General features: G+C 29.0%; 1 protein-coding gene across 1 annotated transcript; it reads right to left on the bottom strand.

Annotated features, from left to right (window-relative positions):
- Positions 1-592: 592 nt before the first annotated feature.
- Positions 593-1458, bottom strand: LOC108809572 (uncharacterized). Its single transcript, XM_018581713.2, has one exon. The coding sequence runs from the start codon at positions 1350-1352 to the stop codon at positions 753-755; it is 600 nt and encodes a 199-aa protein (XP_018437215.1). The 5' UTR covers positions 1353-1458; the 3' UTR covers positions 593-752.
- Positions 1459-14110: the final 12652 nt, after the last annotated feature.

Below are 14110 nucleotides of genomic sequence, written 5' to 3'. Positions count from 1 at the left end.
TTGGTGAGGATCCTAAAGTATTTATTTCTTACATTTAAATTAATGTATAGTCGTACATATACGAATTAGTAGATAGATCATTATTTATTATATTAATAAATAAAATATAATTGATTAATTACTTAAAATTAACATGCACATAAACTGAATGCATTAGTTTCAAAAATAATAAATAAGTTATTCCGTTCCTTAATTTAATTTTAGGCATAATGTGTATTTAATAATCATTAAATTAGGTATATATAGAAATAGTATAAAATTAGTTAAATGTGATATTCTAACCTGCTATTTATAAGTAGATACAAATTCTTGTGTTTTAATAGTATTGAAGATACCTTATTCATAAAATCATATCCGTGAATTAGTACCTGAAATATTTTAGTAGTTTTCCGTGGTTGTCAATCGAAGAATTTAATTTGTTTACTACATTTTCAACTATAAATTTAAAACTAACTGTTAATCAAATCAATTATACTACCCACTTTCAATTTAAATTAAAATTGAATTTTACAAGTAATTTAGCTTCAGATTATACTTTCAACGTATTGAAGACAACCCATAAACAACCATTTAAACAAAAAAACATTTCATAACAAAACAACCACTTTCAAGGTTTATATCTTAGCACAGTATTATTATTAATCTTACGTATAGTTGTAAATTATGATTGTCTAATTATAGAAACATAGCCAATCATATGAATACTTTGTTTGGTGATTTCTATACAAACAAACAAAAGTTATATAACGGATCTAAACGACGGCGCCTTCATAGATGGTTGAAAGTTTCAACCTAAAGGATCGAACCGCCCACTTTGCTCGCTTAGAAGTATATCTTCTCAAATTACGCACCGAACCGGACCGGTTATAACCGCTCGATGCCTTTAACGGAACCGTCGATTCATTCACTTTTCCGTTAACAGCGGCGACGGAATCGTTAGGCTGAGTAAGCATCATCATCGGCGAGATCCTCCCCTTTTTACGCCGACGAGATTCTCTCCCCACGGAGTTCTGTATCGCGACGCTTGCTTTCACGGCGAGAGCCGCCATGTCGGAAGCCGTTAGACGGCTCTGACGCTTAGAGATGGGTAGGACGAAGTAGATCTGCTCGGCTTGAAGCGGTTGCTCCGGTTCTATCGCCGGTATGAAATCGTCGTAGCAGAGAGAATCTGAATCGCAGATGAAGTACGGTGAAGGTCTAGAGGAAGAAGCAGCAGCGGCTGATTCGGCTTCCAGGACTTGAGATGCTAGCACCGGAGCGTTGTATTCCCGGAGATCGCCGTTAACCGTCACGATCTTCACCGTCGGTGGAGAATTGGACTCTCTCTGGTTAGAGGACACGCAGATTCCCATTTTCGAGTGAATGTGAAAACTCCTCAAGAAGATATTTGAAATCGATTGTATTTTGATTCGACGCGTGGAGCAAAAGAGTCGGTCAGTGTGTCGGGGTATTTATAGGAGCAGGAAGAGAAGACGTGAGTTAGTATTCCAAACCAGATGATTAATTCGGAATTTACTATTCCGGTTACGGTTCAACTGTCTTTAACCGTTAGCTGACACGTAGGTCCCCTACCTAAGTTGTATGTCCGTTAGTAGATTCTCGCCACGCATATTAAAGGGACATTTATAACATTTTTCTAATTACAGTGTGCCTCCCAAGCCCTAGCTAATTAATTTATTTTTCATAACCTGATCTCTTTGATTATCCATATTTTAAGGAAAATTTTATAAACACGTATACATATATATAGATCAGTGAATACTAATACAGTAGTGGTTAGTTCTAATCAAGAAACAATAGAACCAATTTTGGTTGGATTAATTTGTGAATGACGCGTGGTCAGAAAAGCATGGCCGACCAAACCCGATATGGGAAGGTTAGCTGCATGGTGCAGTAGATAAGGCCCACTAAGCTCAACTCTCGGAAGGAGTCTCATATGCAACAACAAAATACCAGGCTTCACGTGTTCATACGGTGACTTATTCGGTTGATCAAGCTATTTGCACACTCGTGATTTGGCAGTTCAACTTCAACATTTAATATCTGGTTTTCATTTTCTGTATGTGAGGACCGAGTAACTTGCCAAACTTCGAAGTTTGGGGTTGAACTTTCATATACGGTCAAACAAACAATATCGCAATTCTACGACCAACGATACCATGTTCACATTTTCTTTTGGTATATAATGCGCCAATATTATGTTAAATCACCAAATCAAATAATTGCTTAGCATATAGTATTGTTATTACTTTAGGGTACACTCGACGCAAGGTTCTCACTAAATGTTCAGTAATTGAAGAAAAACCAAATAAAAATAAAAAAATTGCAAAGATAACAACAAAATTTTCACATTTTGGACTGATGAAAAACTTATCAGAACTTTTTTTTCTTATCCATAATCTTTTTGAGGGTCCAACCGATAAAATTGTTTTAGGCATCTCCAACCATGATACCAAATTACATCAAAATTGGTATTTTGGCACTAAATTTCACACCAAAATAATATTACATATTAATTGATGTTTTAAATTTTAAAATTTTCAAAATTTTAGTATTTTTAATTGTTAAATAATTATTTTGTCATATTTACATTATTATTTATATTATTATTTATATTATTATTTTATTTGTAAGTGATAAATAATAATATTCATTTAGTGATTCATTTTGAAAATAAAAGTAAAAGTGTTAATTTTTTAGTTATGTTAAAATAAATTAAAAATAAAAATAATACAACATATTTATGTTTAATTGCAAATCTAATATTAGTTGAACTATATTACTAAATGAAACATAATAAAAGACGTCATTTAAAACTTTGGTGTGATAAATAGCGTTATACTGAATTTGATATAATATTATTCACATTATACAAAATTTGGTGGGATGATGTTTTTTTTAATTTAAATTTTATTTTAATCCGAGATAGGAGATTAAAGATCAGTTTACAAGCCCGATTTTATGAAAAAAATTCCCGGTTCAATCTATTACAAACATAGCTTCTCCCCCCCCCCACTAAACCCGACACATTCCGCTAATCTGTTTTTTGAAATCGTCAGGAGTCGATTGCCGTTCTCTACTGTCGACGATGACCTCGGGAAAGTGAGGTTTTCCCTCGGACGCCGGGATTTCCCAAAATGCCTAAGTAATAGCTAGCTTCCGAAGAACTCGTCGAAGCTTATTAACGTCTCTCTCGATGAAGTACTAGGCAGAAAATAGTAGTAAAGATTACTATAGACCCTTAACCGAAGAGCTTTGAATCTCTGTACACACCACCAAGCCGAGACGAACGATACAAAAAGCGGGTTGATTTCATACCACTGCTGAACCAAAGTGTCTTCAATTACCTATAAAGAAAGTCATAGCACACTATCGCAAGATCAAGCGAGCTACATGATACCGGGATGTGAACATGATCAAATGCTTGTCATGGCACGAAGACAAATCAATGACCCCTGAGAATCACCTTCACATTTGTGACCTCTGAGAACCAGAAATCGATGACTTGTGCTATAAACCCCTAAGCATGTGCTAACCCAGAAATAGGACAAACAATTGGACCAGGAAACTCAAACGATATGAAAATCATCGCCTCACCAACGGAAGAAACTGGAAGGTAGTCGGGAAGAGGAGTTTCGAGATGAAGCGGAAGGACAAGAGGTCTCTGGTAGCCATAGACGACCGTCGGAACCGCAGAAGAACAAGCAAATACAACAATTGGCCCGACCCGCACGAATGATGTTAATTTTAGTATATTGTTAAAAATAAAATTAATATTAACTTTGGTGTTTTTGGTGTTTTGTTTAGAGGTGATCTTGGTAAAAGGGGCATTTTTAGGGTGTTTGTCTATTTTTTCTTGGGTTTTGACCTGCGTAAATTAGTTAGTTTGGTTCTACTAAAGCTATAAATGAAACATAGCCATAACTATTAGAGATTTGCCATGGTTTTCAGAGTTTTTTTTTTCTTTTTGAGAAAATTTTCAGAGTTTAAATGTGGTTTCAAGTGTTTACAAGAAAGAAAAAAGTATCAAATATATTACTTCACCGAGAGCTCTTGGCCTAGTGGTAATGGAACTCCAGCTGGAGTACCTGTTTTGGGTTCGAGTCGCCTTGGCCACCTTTCCCCCTATAACCATGCGTACCCGAATGAAAGGCCTTGTGGGGATTAGTCTGGACTTACCGCCTCGGATCCCCCACGGTCAAAAGAACAAAACAAAACAAAACAAAACAAATATTTTACTTAATCCTTCTCAGACATAATTACACAAGACCCAACAAAACTAAAGTCTCGGTTTTCATATTGTTCGGTTTAGTAGATATCTATATTCTTAAAATTGAAATACATTTTAAAATTGTTTGAAAATATGTATAGCTGTACAAAACGGAGTGTAGTGTTGTTTGAAAATATGGATAGCCGTATATTAAAAAAAAGTAATGGGTTAATATTATTAAAAAGATTGAAAGTTCATTATATTATAAGAAACTATCTATATAGGAGGTTTGCCAAATATGACTCAAAACTTTGAGTCAAACACCAAAGTGTACCCCAAATTCAGTGAAATGCAAAAGTAACCTAAAGGCCTAGTGATACTACAACAGTCCACTTATGAACAAACAAAAAACATATATTCAGTTTTACCATTTTAACCCTCCATTAGAGAAGACTTAAAAAGAAGTTTTCCCTGAGAAGACTTCTTTGTAAGTCTTCTGGTTCAGTAGATCTTGAAAATAATTTAAATTTTTTATAAAAATATATTGATGGGTAAAAAATTGAAATCATGTAAAAATAAACATTTATCAATGATGTAAATTTAGTTTATCTAAACTTGAATTATTTTCAACATAGATGAGTGAATTAGATTTTTGAGAAGGAGTTTTACCAGTTTAGAGCTCGTTCATATACCTCGGACACAAAATAAAAAGACGGATAGTTTAGCACGAAGTGCTAGGAAGCAAGTGTCTTTTGTCGTCTATATGGATGCGGTGCTCCTAGTTTGGTTTACATAGTCTATATGAATCTGTTGTTGCTGACAAAAAAAAAATTTGTTTTCAGTATATATAAGAAAAAATACAATATAAAACCAAATTTTAAACACCAAATTAAATTATGGTTTTTTATTTCACATTAAGTTTATAAAATATAATATATGTGATTATTTTTATAATGATACATATAAAATACTATTAATTATATAATTAATTATATCATCATGTTACGTATAAAATACGATTAGTTATATGATGTTACGTATATATATATATATATGGTGACATAAAAAACAAATAACAACATGTTTTTGAAAAAGTACATTCACACAGTAAATTAGAGTCTAGTATTTATTAAAACTATAACTATTATATTTCTTGTTCAGTGCAGTTATACGTTAATGTTCAATCAACTCATCCCTAATAGAACCTGTTTTAAAAGAGCAATAAATTACTCGGGAAGTATAACTTATTCTGAAGCCCTTTCACGAAAAAGGGTATAACTTATTCTTATTGTATTTATGTATATGTTCTTTTTCTCGATTCTCTTAAATACTAGTAGTAATGTTAAGTAAAAGGTACTTATCAAATTCATTTGTCTTCACAGGGTGTTTAGTTTTACTTTCGTCGGTGTTTAGTACATTTCTATAATTAGCGAATCAGAACATGTAATCAACATGTATCTAAAACATCAACAAGGAGTATATAAAAATAGCGGCATCAGCAAATAATGGCCAGTCATACATTCGAATTCGGACATGAAATCGCTGGTTACCCAAAAAGTTATTTTATAAATATTTTAAGATGTAAATTCAAATAAAGAAGCTCGAGTGTACCTAATACTAATAAGCGTATTTTTATTTGTTTGATAGTTTGATTATTTGGAACGATTGATCGCTTATATGTGTAAATTAGTCCGATATGCACATGTGTGTATGATCATAGTTGCTTTTATTCGCGTGTAGTGTGTGTGCAAATGCGGCCACACCTGACCGACGACTAAACAATCATATTCTCACGTTATTCCTAGCGTCTTCGTGTGCATTGAGATCATTCCCAATAAATCTACGAGGACAGATCTTCACACTAATCAAATCAATATGCAATATTTAAAGTTCATAATTAGGGGGCCATAAAAGTTAATGTGATTCGCGATATGTCGTATGATTAAGTGTAGACGTTCACGTGTTTTCGTGTGCATTAAATCATTTACAAGAAATCCACTCCAGAAAAGATCTTCACCCATATCAAGTCAATATGCAATATTAAAATCCATAATTAGGGGCCATATAGGCTGATTTGTTTTAGCCAGTTATTAATGGGCTCTAATGAGCCCAACTTTAGGTTTACTTCCATCATTATTTGCACCATGTCCACCGATATTCCTTTTTATTTTCTCTTTTTTTCCACCTTATGATTTCGTTAAAGGCTTATAAGCCTTTTAAAATTTACAATGGATAAAGATTACATAATAAAACCCAATATAAATCCAACATACAACACCAAATCGGCTTCAGCCAGCACACATGTCCACTCTTCAAATGCAAATGATGGCAAATTTAGTTTATGATAATATTATTTTATTTTTTTTCATGTGATTGTGTATAAAAGTGAAAAACAAATTCAAAAAAAATTAAAATTAGATTTATATTAAGGATACAACTATTAGTTATTTGTTTCTTTGTTAAAAATAATAGAAGGGACATGTTAGAAACTAAATTAAAACAAACTTTAAAAACATGATTCTATTTTTGATTTGTAATTTTATTTGTAAAATAATAGAGAAATTTTACGTGATAAAAATATAAAGTTAATTTAAGGGCACGATTCGTTTCCGTCAACGTGGAGATGAGATTAGGATATGGTTTATGTTTTTGGTTATTGACACTTGATTTGGTTAGGTTAATGTGGATAGGAGATTGGAATCCAGTTTATGTTTTTGGTTTTTAATTGACATTTGATTTGGTTTTTAATTGACATTTGATTTGGTTAATCTGAAAGCCAATTTTCAAAAACAAAAACAAAATGATAGGAAAGAAATATTTTTAGTCAAAAGAAAAAACATATATAATATCAAATGTTCTGATTATATAATATAAAGTTTCGTTGAAAAATATTTATTAGATCCCATAAAAAATTATAAAAAGAGTTCAAATATATACAAAGCTTTTAAAGGTTAAACTATCACAAAAAATACAAACAAAAAATTCAAATATCACAAAAATGTTTACATCAATGTAAAATAAAATAATTTCATACTCAAAAAATATTCAAATTATTTATTATGCATACTATAAATAAAAAATAATCATAAATTTCACAAAAATATATAGTTCAGAATACAACATCCAACTAAATAATTATTTACAAAATATTTGAAAATCAAAATTGTTTCGGGCGTAGCCCGGGTTAACCCCTAGTACTAGATAAAAATAGAGAAATTCTTGGGTTTACCCCTAGAGTGAACATTTGGTTTCACCCAACCAATAAGATTTCGTTATTTCATATTCGATATCTTTAAAAAAATGAAATAAAATATTGTCAAGTTATAATATATTTTTGGATTAAAAATAAAAAAATAGTATTAATTGTAAACAAAAACATGTTTTAAAAAAATATTTTTAATACCGTCAACCAAACACTAAACCCTAAAACCTAAATCCTTGGGTAAACCCTAAACCCTTGGTAAATCCAAAACACTTGGATAAATTCTAAATCCTAGAGTTTAGGATTTAGCCTAGGGTTTTAGGGTTTATCCAAGGGTTTAGGGTTTAGTGTTTTGCTGAATGTGTTAAAATATATTTTTTTTAAAAATCTAAAAATTTAGGATTTATCCAAGGGTTTACCATGTATTTAGGGTTTATGATTTAGAGTTTAGGGTTTATTATTTTGCTGAAGGTATTTTAAATATAAAATCTATTTTCGCGACTACTATTATTTTCTATTTATTTTTTATCTTAAAAACATAATAAAACTTTATAATATTTGTTTCTTTTTTTTAAAGATACCGAATATGAAATAACGAAATGCTATTGGTTGAGTGAACCTAAAAATTTCTCATCTATGTATTTAATGAGCCGTGCTTCCATTGCCCAAAAAGAAACATCCGCCTAGGGCATCAATTTTTTTTTAAAAAACACTTAATATTATATTTTGTAAGTCGGTCAATTTAACAATTTTCAAAACTTTCATTTATGTTTATAGACCATTTTGGGTCTTTTTTTGAGTCCATCATTTTCCTTAAATGGCCTAAAATGTTTTAATGATTAACTAAATGGACCACGTACATAGTATAATGTATTTTGGTTTGAAAATTGTTAAATATTCAAAATTAATTTTAACCATCATTACTTTCGTTTAAAGTTTTGCTACAAATCCAAAAACTAAACAAAATCCAAACAAAAATATTTATACTGAATCTGAACCGTAATTGGTTAGATTTTCGAAATGATTCAAAATTTTGGTATGTACAGAACTAGAACCAAAGTCGATCCAAAACAAAATATTTCAGGTATTCAAATATATCTGAATCAGTTTATATAGTTAAATATATTAACTATTTAGATTTAATATTTAAAAAAAAATCAAAATATATAAGATGTTTTTAAGTTGGTCAAAATACTTGGAAATATATAAAATTGTTAAAAGTACATGTTTAGAATAGCTAACGATATTCAAAATACCAAAAATAATTAAAATATCTATTGATTTCCTATCTAAAAAATAAATATTTAAGCCAAACCAACTTATATGTTAGTTTAAGTATTTTAGCATACATTATTCAAAATTTTATGTTATATATTATTTTATTTTTAGATTTATAGAATTAAAGTATATAAACTTTAATTTTAAAAAATAATTTAAACGGATTATCCAAACCCGAACCAAGCTCGCAAGAATCCAAACCGAACCTAAAATGAAATTTATAAATACACGAATATCGCTAAAGTCTTTAACCCCAAAAACCTGAAACCCAAATAGACATAAAATTACATGAAATCCGAATATATCTGAATGGTATCTCTAATCAAATATATAAAAAAATTATCAATAAAAAATATGTATTGTTTATAATATTAAAATACAATACACTTAAAAGCATTCATTCCGTATAAGGCGTGGATTATCATCCGGTTAAAGTACATTATTTATGATTGAGAATTAAAAGAGATTCACTGTTCTTATAGCTAAATATTCTTTTATTCGCTTCTCTATCTTAACTATTTAAGTTTTTTTATTTCGTCTAATTGGAAAGAATAATTAATCCGGAGATGAAATGACAGAGTGGAATAACTTGTGAAATTAAACAAAGTGAAACAATTGGCTAGAATGAAGACTTGTACTCAAGCTTTGATGTGTTTTATAGACTTTTAATTGAGTGAGAATCTTAATCGTGGTGTCAGTCCTCTGTTGTTCTTTGATGCCTTCTTCTCCCCTTACAGCGCATACATAGCTGAAAGTTGTTTGCATTTTATAAAAAATTCATGATGGCTGGAAATTTATAAATATTTTCAAAAGTGTACTAAAGAAAAGGTGAGTGAGTTTTTCTTAATTACCTTCATGAATAGTATGTACGTTCTGATAAGAATATTACTTATTCCCACGATCGACTGGATCCAATATGCATGATCTGGTGTGGTGATAAATGTTGCTCATATTCAAGTTATTGAGAATTTTGTTTTCTATATTTTATTAATTGATCCACGCAAAATGAAATTCTTATGCATTAATCCCGAAATTTAATTAAAATTATATTTTGAACAATATTTATATGTGTTCAAAAAAAAAGAACAATATTTATATAAAATTCTTAATGTTTAAAATTGGCAACCATAATTGAATTTTGAATTATAACCATAATTGTATTTTGAATCATATCATATAATTAAGAATGACCACGTGTTTAAGCAAAAACACCTTTTCTTAAATCGACCACTAATTTTTTTGTGTTCAATCGACCACTAAGTAAAACATTGCACAAAAGTCAATGAACGAATACTACTTTTAAATTGGTTATTATAATTGATCTTTTGGGTTTGCTTGGAAACTCACTATATATGTTTGTATGATTTCTCGAAGAACCGGAATTAAAACGGGTCCCGATACATTTCTGTGATATATAAACGGGTCCCAATACATTTCTGTGATATATTTCGATGCTTGAATCCGCAGGGAACTAAGCATTTCTCGTTATGTGATTTAAAAACAAAAATATATTTCGAACCATTACTTTTCCCTTCCTTCTGTGCACACACTCAAAACATTGTGTGTGAAACAAACGAAAACTTCAACGCGTAATTTGATTTTGTGAGAATACATTCAGGGGAGAATGTTTACAAGAGTTCTCAAAAAGTTATAAACTATAGTTTATTTTAGGTATCTCAAAATTATAAGAATTTTATTTAAAAAAATCTCAACAAAGTTTTGAAATGAAATTATGATAATTTAAAGTACTTTTAATACTGTAGACATATATATATATATATATATTTGAGAAACTTAGTTTGAGAACTTCATTGAGATTGCTCAAAAAAGATTATTGTTAAAGGGTGTGGAAGGTCCAGTCCAAAAGAAAGGTAACTAATGTGTTTACATTTTTAATTTAGAATCTTACTGAAAAACACTGACATTTCTAGATTTCTGGACATATCATTGTAAAATATATATATTAGAATAGAATAAAATATACAATCATTATCTATACTATTAAAATACAAGGGGCTTTTTTGAGACCACCTTGAAGTTTTGAAGTATTTACAACTTCATGCCATTGGTATATTTTTAGTCTATGTTTTTTTATTAAATGCTTTAATATTTTATAAGTAATGTCAACTTTTTTTTAGGAACTCTCTGGTATATTTATTTCTATATTACGGTAATTTTAAATGATTTGAAAACACCAGTAATATAGGAACTTCTCTAACTAGACGAGTTTATTTCTAAACTACACGATTTTATTCCTAAGAATATATTGTCCATTTTAACTAAAAAATCGCGTATGAGTACTATAAATATGAACAAGCTATCGAGATCATAGCCACCACTCCGAGCAAAACAATTTATTTATTGAGCCATGTCTCATATTAAGCAAAGGAAATCTAGATATTTAGTCATGTCTTCTATTTTGATTTTCTGCAGGATATCAAAATGAAGGTTCAATATGCAGGAAAGAAAAGAAGAATATATATGAAGTTCACAAAGACATATAGTAAGTACTGAGTCAAATTTAGTAGTGTTTGTTTAAAAAAATAAATTAACATGTTGGAGATCTAATTATACAGTTTTCGATTTTGTAGTGATCAATGCTAATATGTTGTCTTCGGGAGAAAAATTTGCTAAAATTCTCCATCAGCATGGCAAGAGCCAAATGAGAGCATAGTAATATGTTCACTGACATGAGCCATAATCGGAGCTTATAGGGTAAATTTATCCGTTCTAATTATTTATATATATATATACAGACTATTGCTATCACTGCCATATTAAACCAAACCAACATTATTTTGAGTAGAACTGTTTGGTATGTACTTACCGAAGCTCGTGTTGAAGGAAACTCCAATTAGAAGAAGAGTCATACAAACAGATTTAAGCATCCATATCAACTAAACAGATAAATCTATTTTCTTTATATTTCAAAACTGATGTTGATTAATTTGTTTTTGTCAGCTGATGAAATTTTCTTATTTTTCGGTTCATTCATATTAATACTTGCCAAGAGTGTTAGAGTTAGGTTCGTGAACCCTATTTTTCAATAAACTATTATTTTGAAACTCTCGGATTTTTCTCTAAGGCTAATCTTGATTTTTTATTATTTTAATAGAATTATACTCAAGGAAAACTAGATGGTTAGCTCCGTAAAATCATTTAATTTCAACAAAAAAATATATACAAACAAATCTTACAACATAAAATCTACGTCCCTAAATACAAGTCAATATTTACTAAGCATATTCTCTTAACAATATTGCAACAGAAAACATTAATCACGCTAACCACCCGAAACTGTATTAACCAAATATTCCTCTTCCAAAAAAAACATTTTATCTAAGCATTTTGAAGTTTCTTTGGTTTAGTTACAGCAATACCATTATTTTTTAATGTGAAATAAAACTAAATGAAATATTTATCATATACCAAATCGTGTAATCTTATTTACCTTATGCACACACTGACACACACATATACACTGCATTACCGTTTAGCTTTAGTTTATTAATTTTCTATTATTTTGATTTAAATAAACTATCCTTGACAAACCATTATCACTTGGTTTTGTTGTGATTCTTATCACACTGTTTCATATCTTATTTAAACAATATACGACTGTAAATCTATATAATATAACCTTGAAAAGTCATTATATCACCTTTATTTGTTGTGATTATTAAAAAAAACAGTTTCATCTATACTAAAACAAATGAATGTAACTATATATGATTTAAGTTTCATATTATCAATATATACCATCATAGGCTTTGACTTTACTATTAGTTCATCAAAGACAGTCGAACTATAATTCATGTAAATAGAATTAAATATTTTTATACTATTTTTTGTACTTCAATATTATCAAAAATTATAAATATTTTCATACATAAAAGATCTAAACCAACAAACAAGAAAATTTTAAAACTTTTAATTTAGACATATTCATTTAGTTGAAAAATAAATGTAAGCAAATTCAGATTTTGAATTTTTTTTAAATATTGAAAATGACAAGACTTTGTGTCAAAATTTAACATTTCTTTTACATTTTGAAATAAATGTGATCAAATATAATAGTTTGAATATAATTTGGATAAAATTTAAATTTAGATCTTCAATATTTAAAACTCAAATATTATTTTAACAAAGACTATGAAAAATTAAGAAATATATAACAACTTTGAAAATACCCCTCTAAATTATCACTATTTACTAAATATTTGTTCTATATAAAATATATTTCACATAGTGACATATTGATGGTATTGATCTATATATTCTCAATGAAATTTAATTGTAAATCAAAGTTATAAACATCAAAACATTTAAGATATTTATAATTATTTATTGGATATTTGCAATAGTTTTAATACGATAGCAAACTTATAATTTTTACTTATAAAATTTATCATTAAATATAAGCTTAATGCACTTATTTATAAAAAAACAAGATATAATATATAATTAGATCTAGGCCTCAGCATATATATTGAGAACCGAAAACCAAACTTAAACTGAACAAAAAAAACAAAAAAAAAACAAAAAATGAATAAATATTTACAAATATCTGAACGATAAATCCATTAAATTTTGAAAACCAAAACCAAACCGAGTATTGAATGGATAATTCAAATATCCAAAACACAGTTTATATACCTAAAAATCAATAATATATAGTTTTAAAATTATTAAATATTCTAAAATAATACTTAAAATAGAATTAGCTAAAAATCCGGATTACCTACTGCTTTTATCGAATTTATTAAAACTTATCATAATTTCTTGAATATTTTCTTATCTGAAATATTTGAATCTATCAGAGTTATCTGTGTCCAAAAAATCCAAAATGTGAATTTTATTTGAATTATTCCAAAATATCTGAAAGAGAATAACCTAACCAAAAATAAATTGACCTTGAAATTTTATCGGGTTCTTAACACTGTTATCCGAACCAAACCGAAAATCAAAATAACCAAACTGAAATCCAATTCAAATTCATAAATAATCAAACGGTACTTATATCGTTTGAATCGAGAAATAGAAAACTGGAACCAAACCAATAAAAAAAGAAACAAACTGGAACTGAACCAAAAAACGAACGTCTATACCTAATTATATTAATGAATAAACAGACGGGTTAATAAATTTATCACAGAAAAAAAAATCGCGTTTTCAAAGCGCGAATCAAAATCTAGACAAACAGACGGGTTAATATATATATATATGTTGGACCAAACCAAATTTATTAACGACAATCGATCTCAACCCGGATACTCATGCCTAAACACACTTATGAAAAATCAAACAACAATATAAATTTAAAACAAAACGATTGTCCCGCCCTCTAAAGGGCGGGTCAAAATCTAGTTTAAACTATTAAAACTGAAGTACAAATATTATTTAGTTCTAAATTTTCTTCA

This window comes from Raphanus sativus, chromosome 6, assembly GCF_000801105.2.
Source record: "Raphanus sativus cultivar WK10039 chromosome 6, ASM80110v3, whole genome shotgun sequence".
NCBI classification, from domain to species: Eukaryota; Viridiplantae; Streptophyta; class Magnoliopsida; order Brassicales; family Brassicaceae; genus Raphanus; species Raphanus sativus.
The sequence above is the reverse complement of the archived record's forward strand: the minus strand, read 5'-3'. Positions and strand labels throughout refer to the sequence as shown.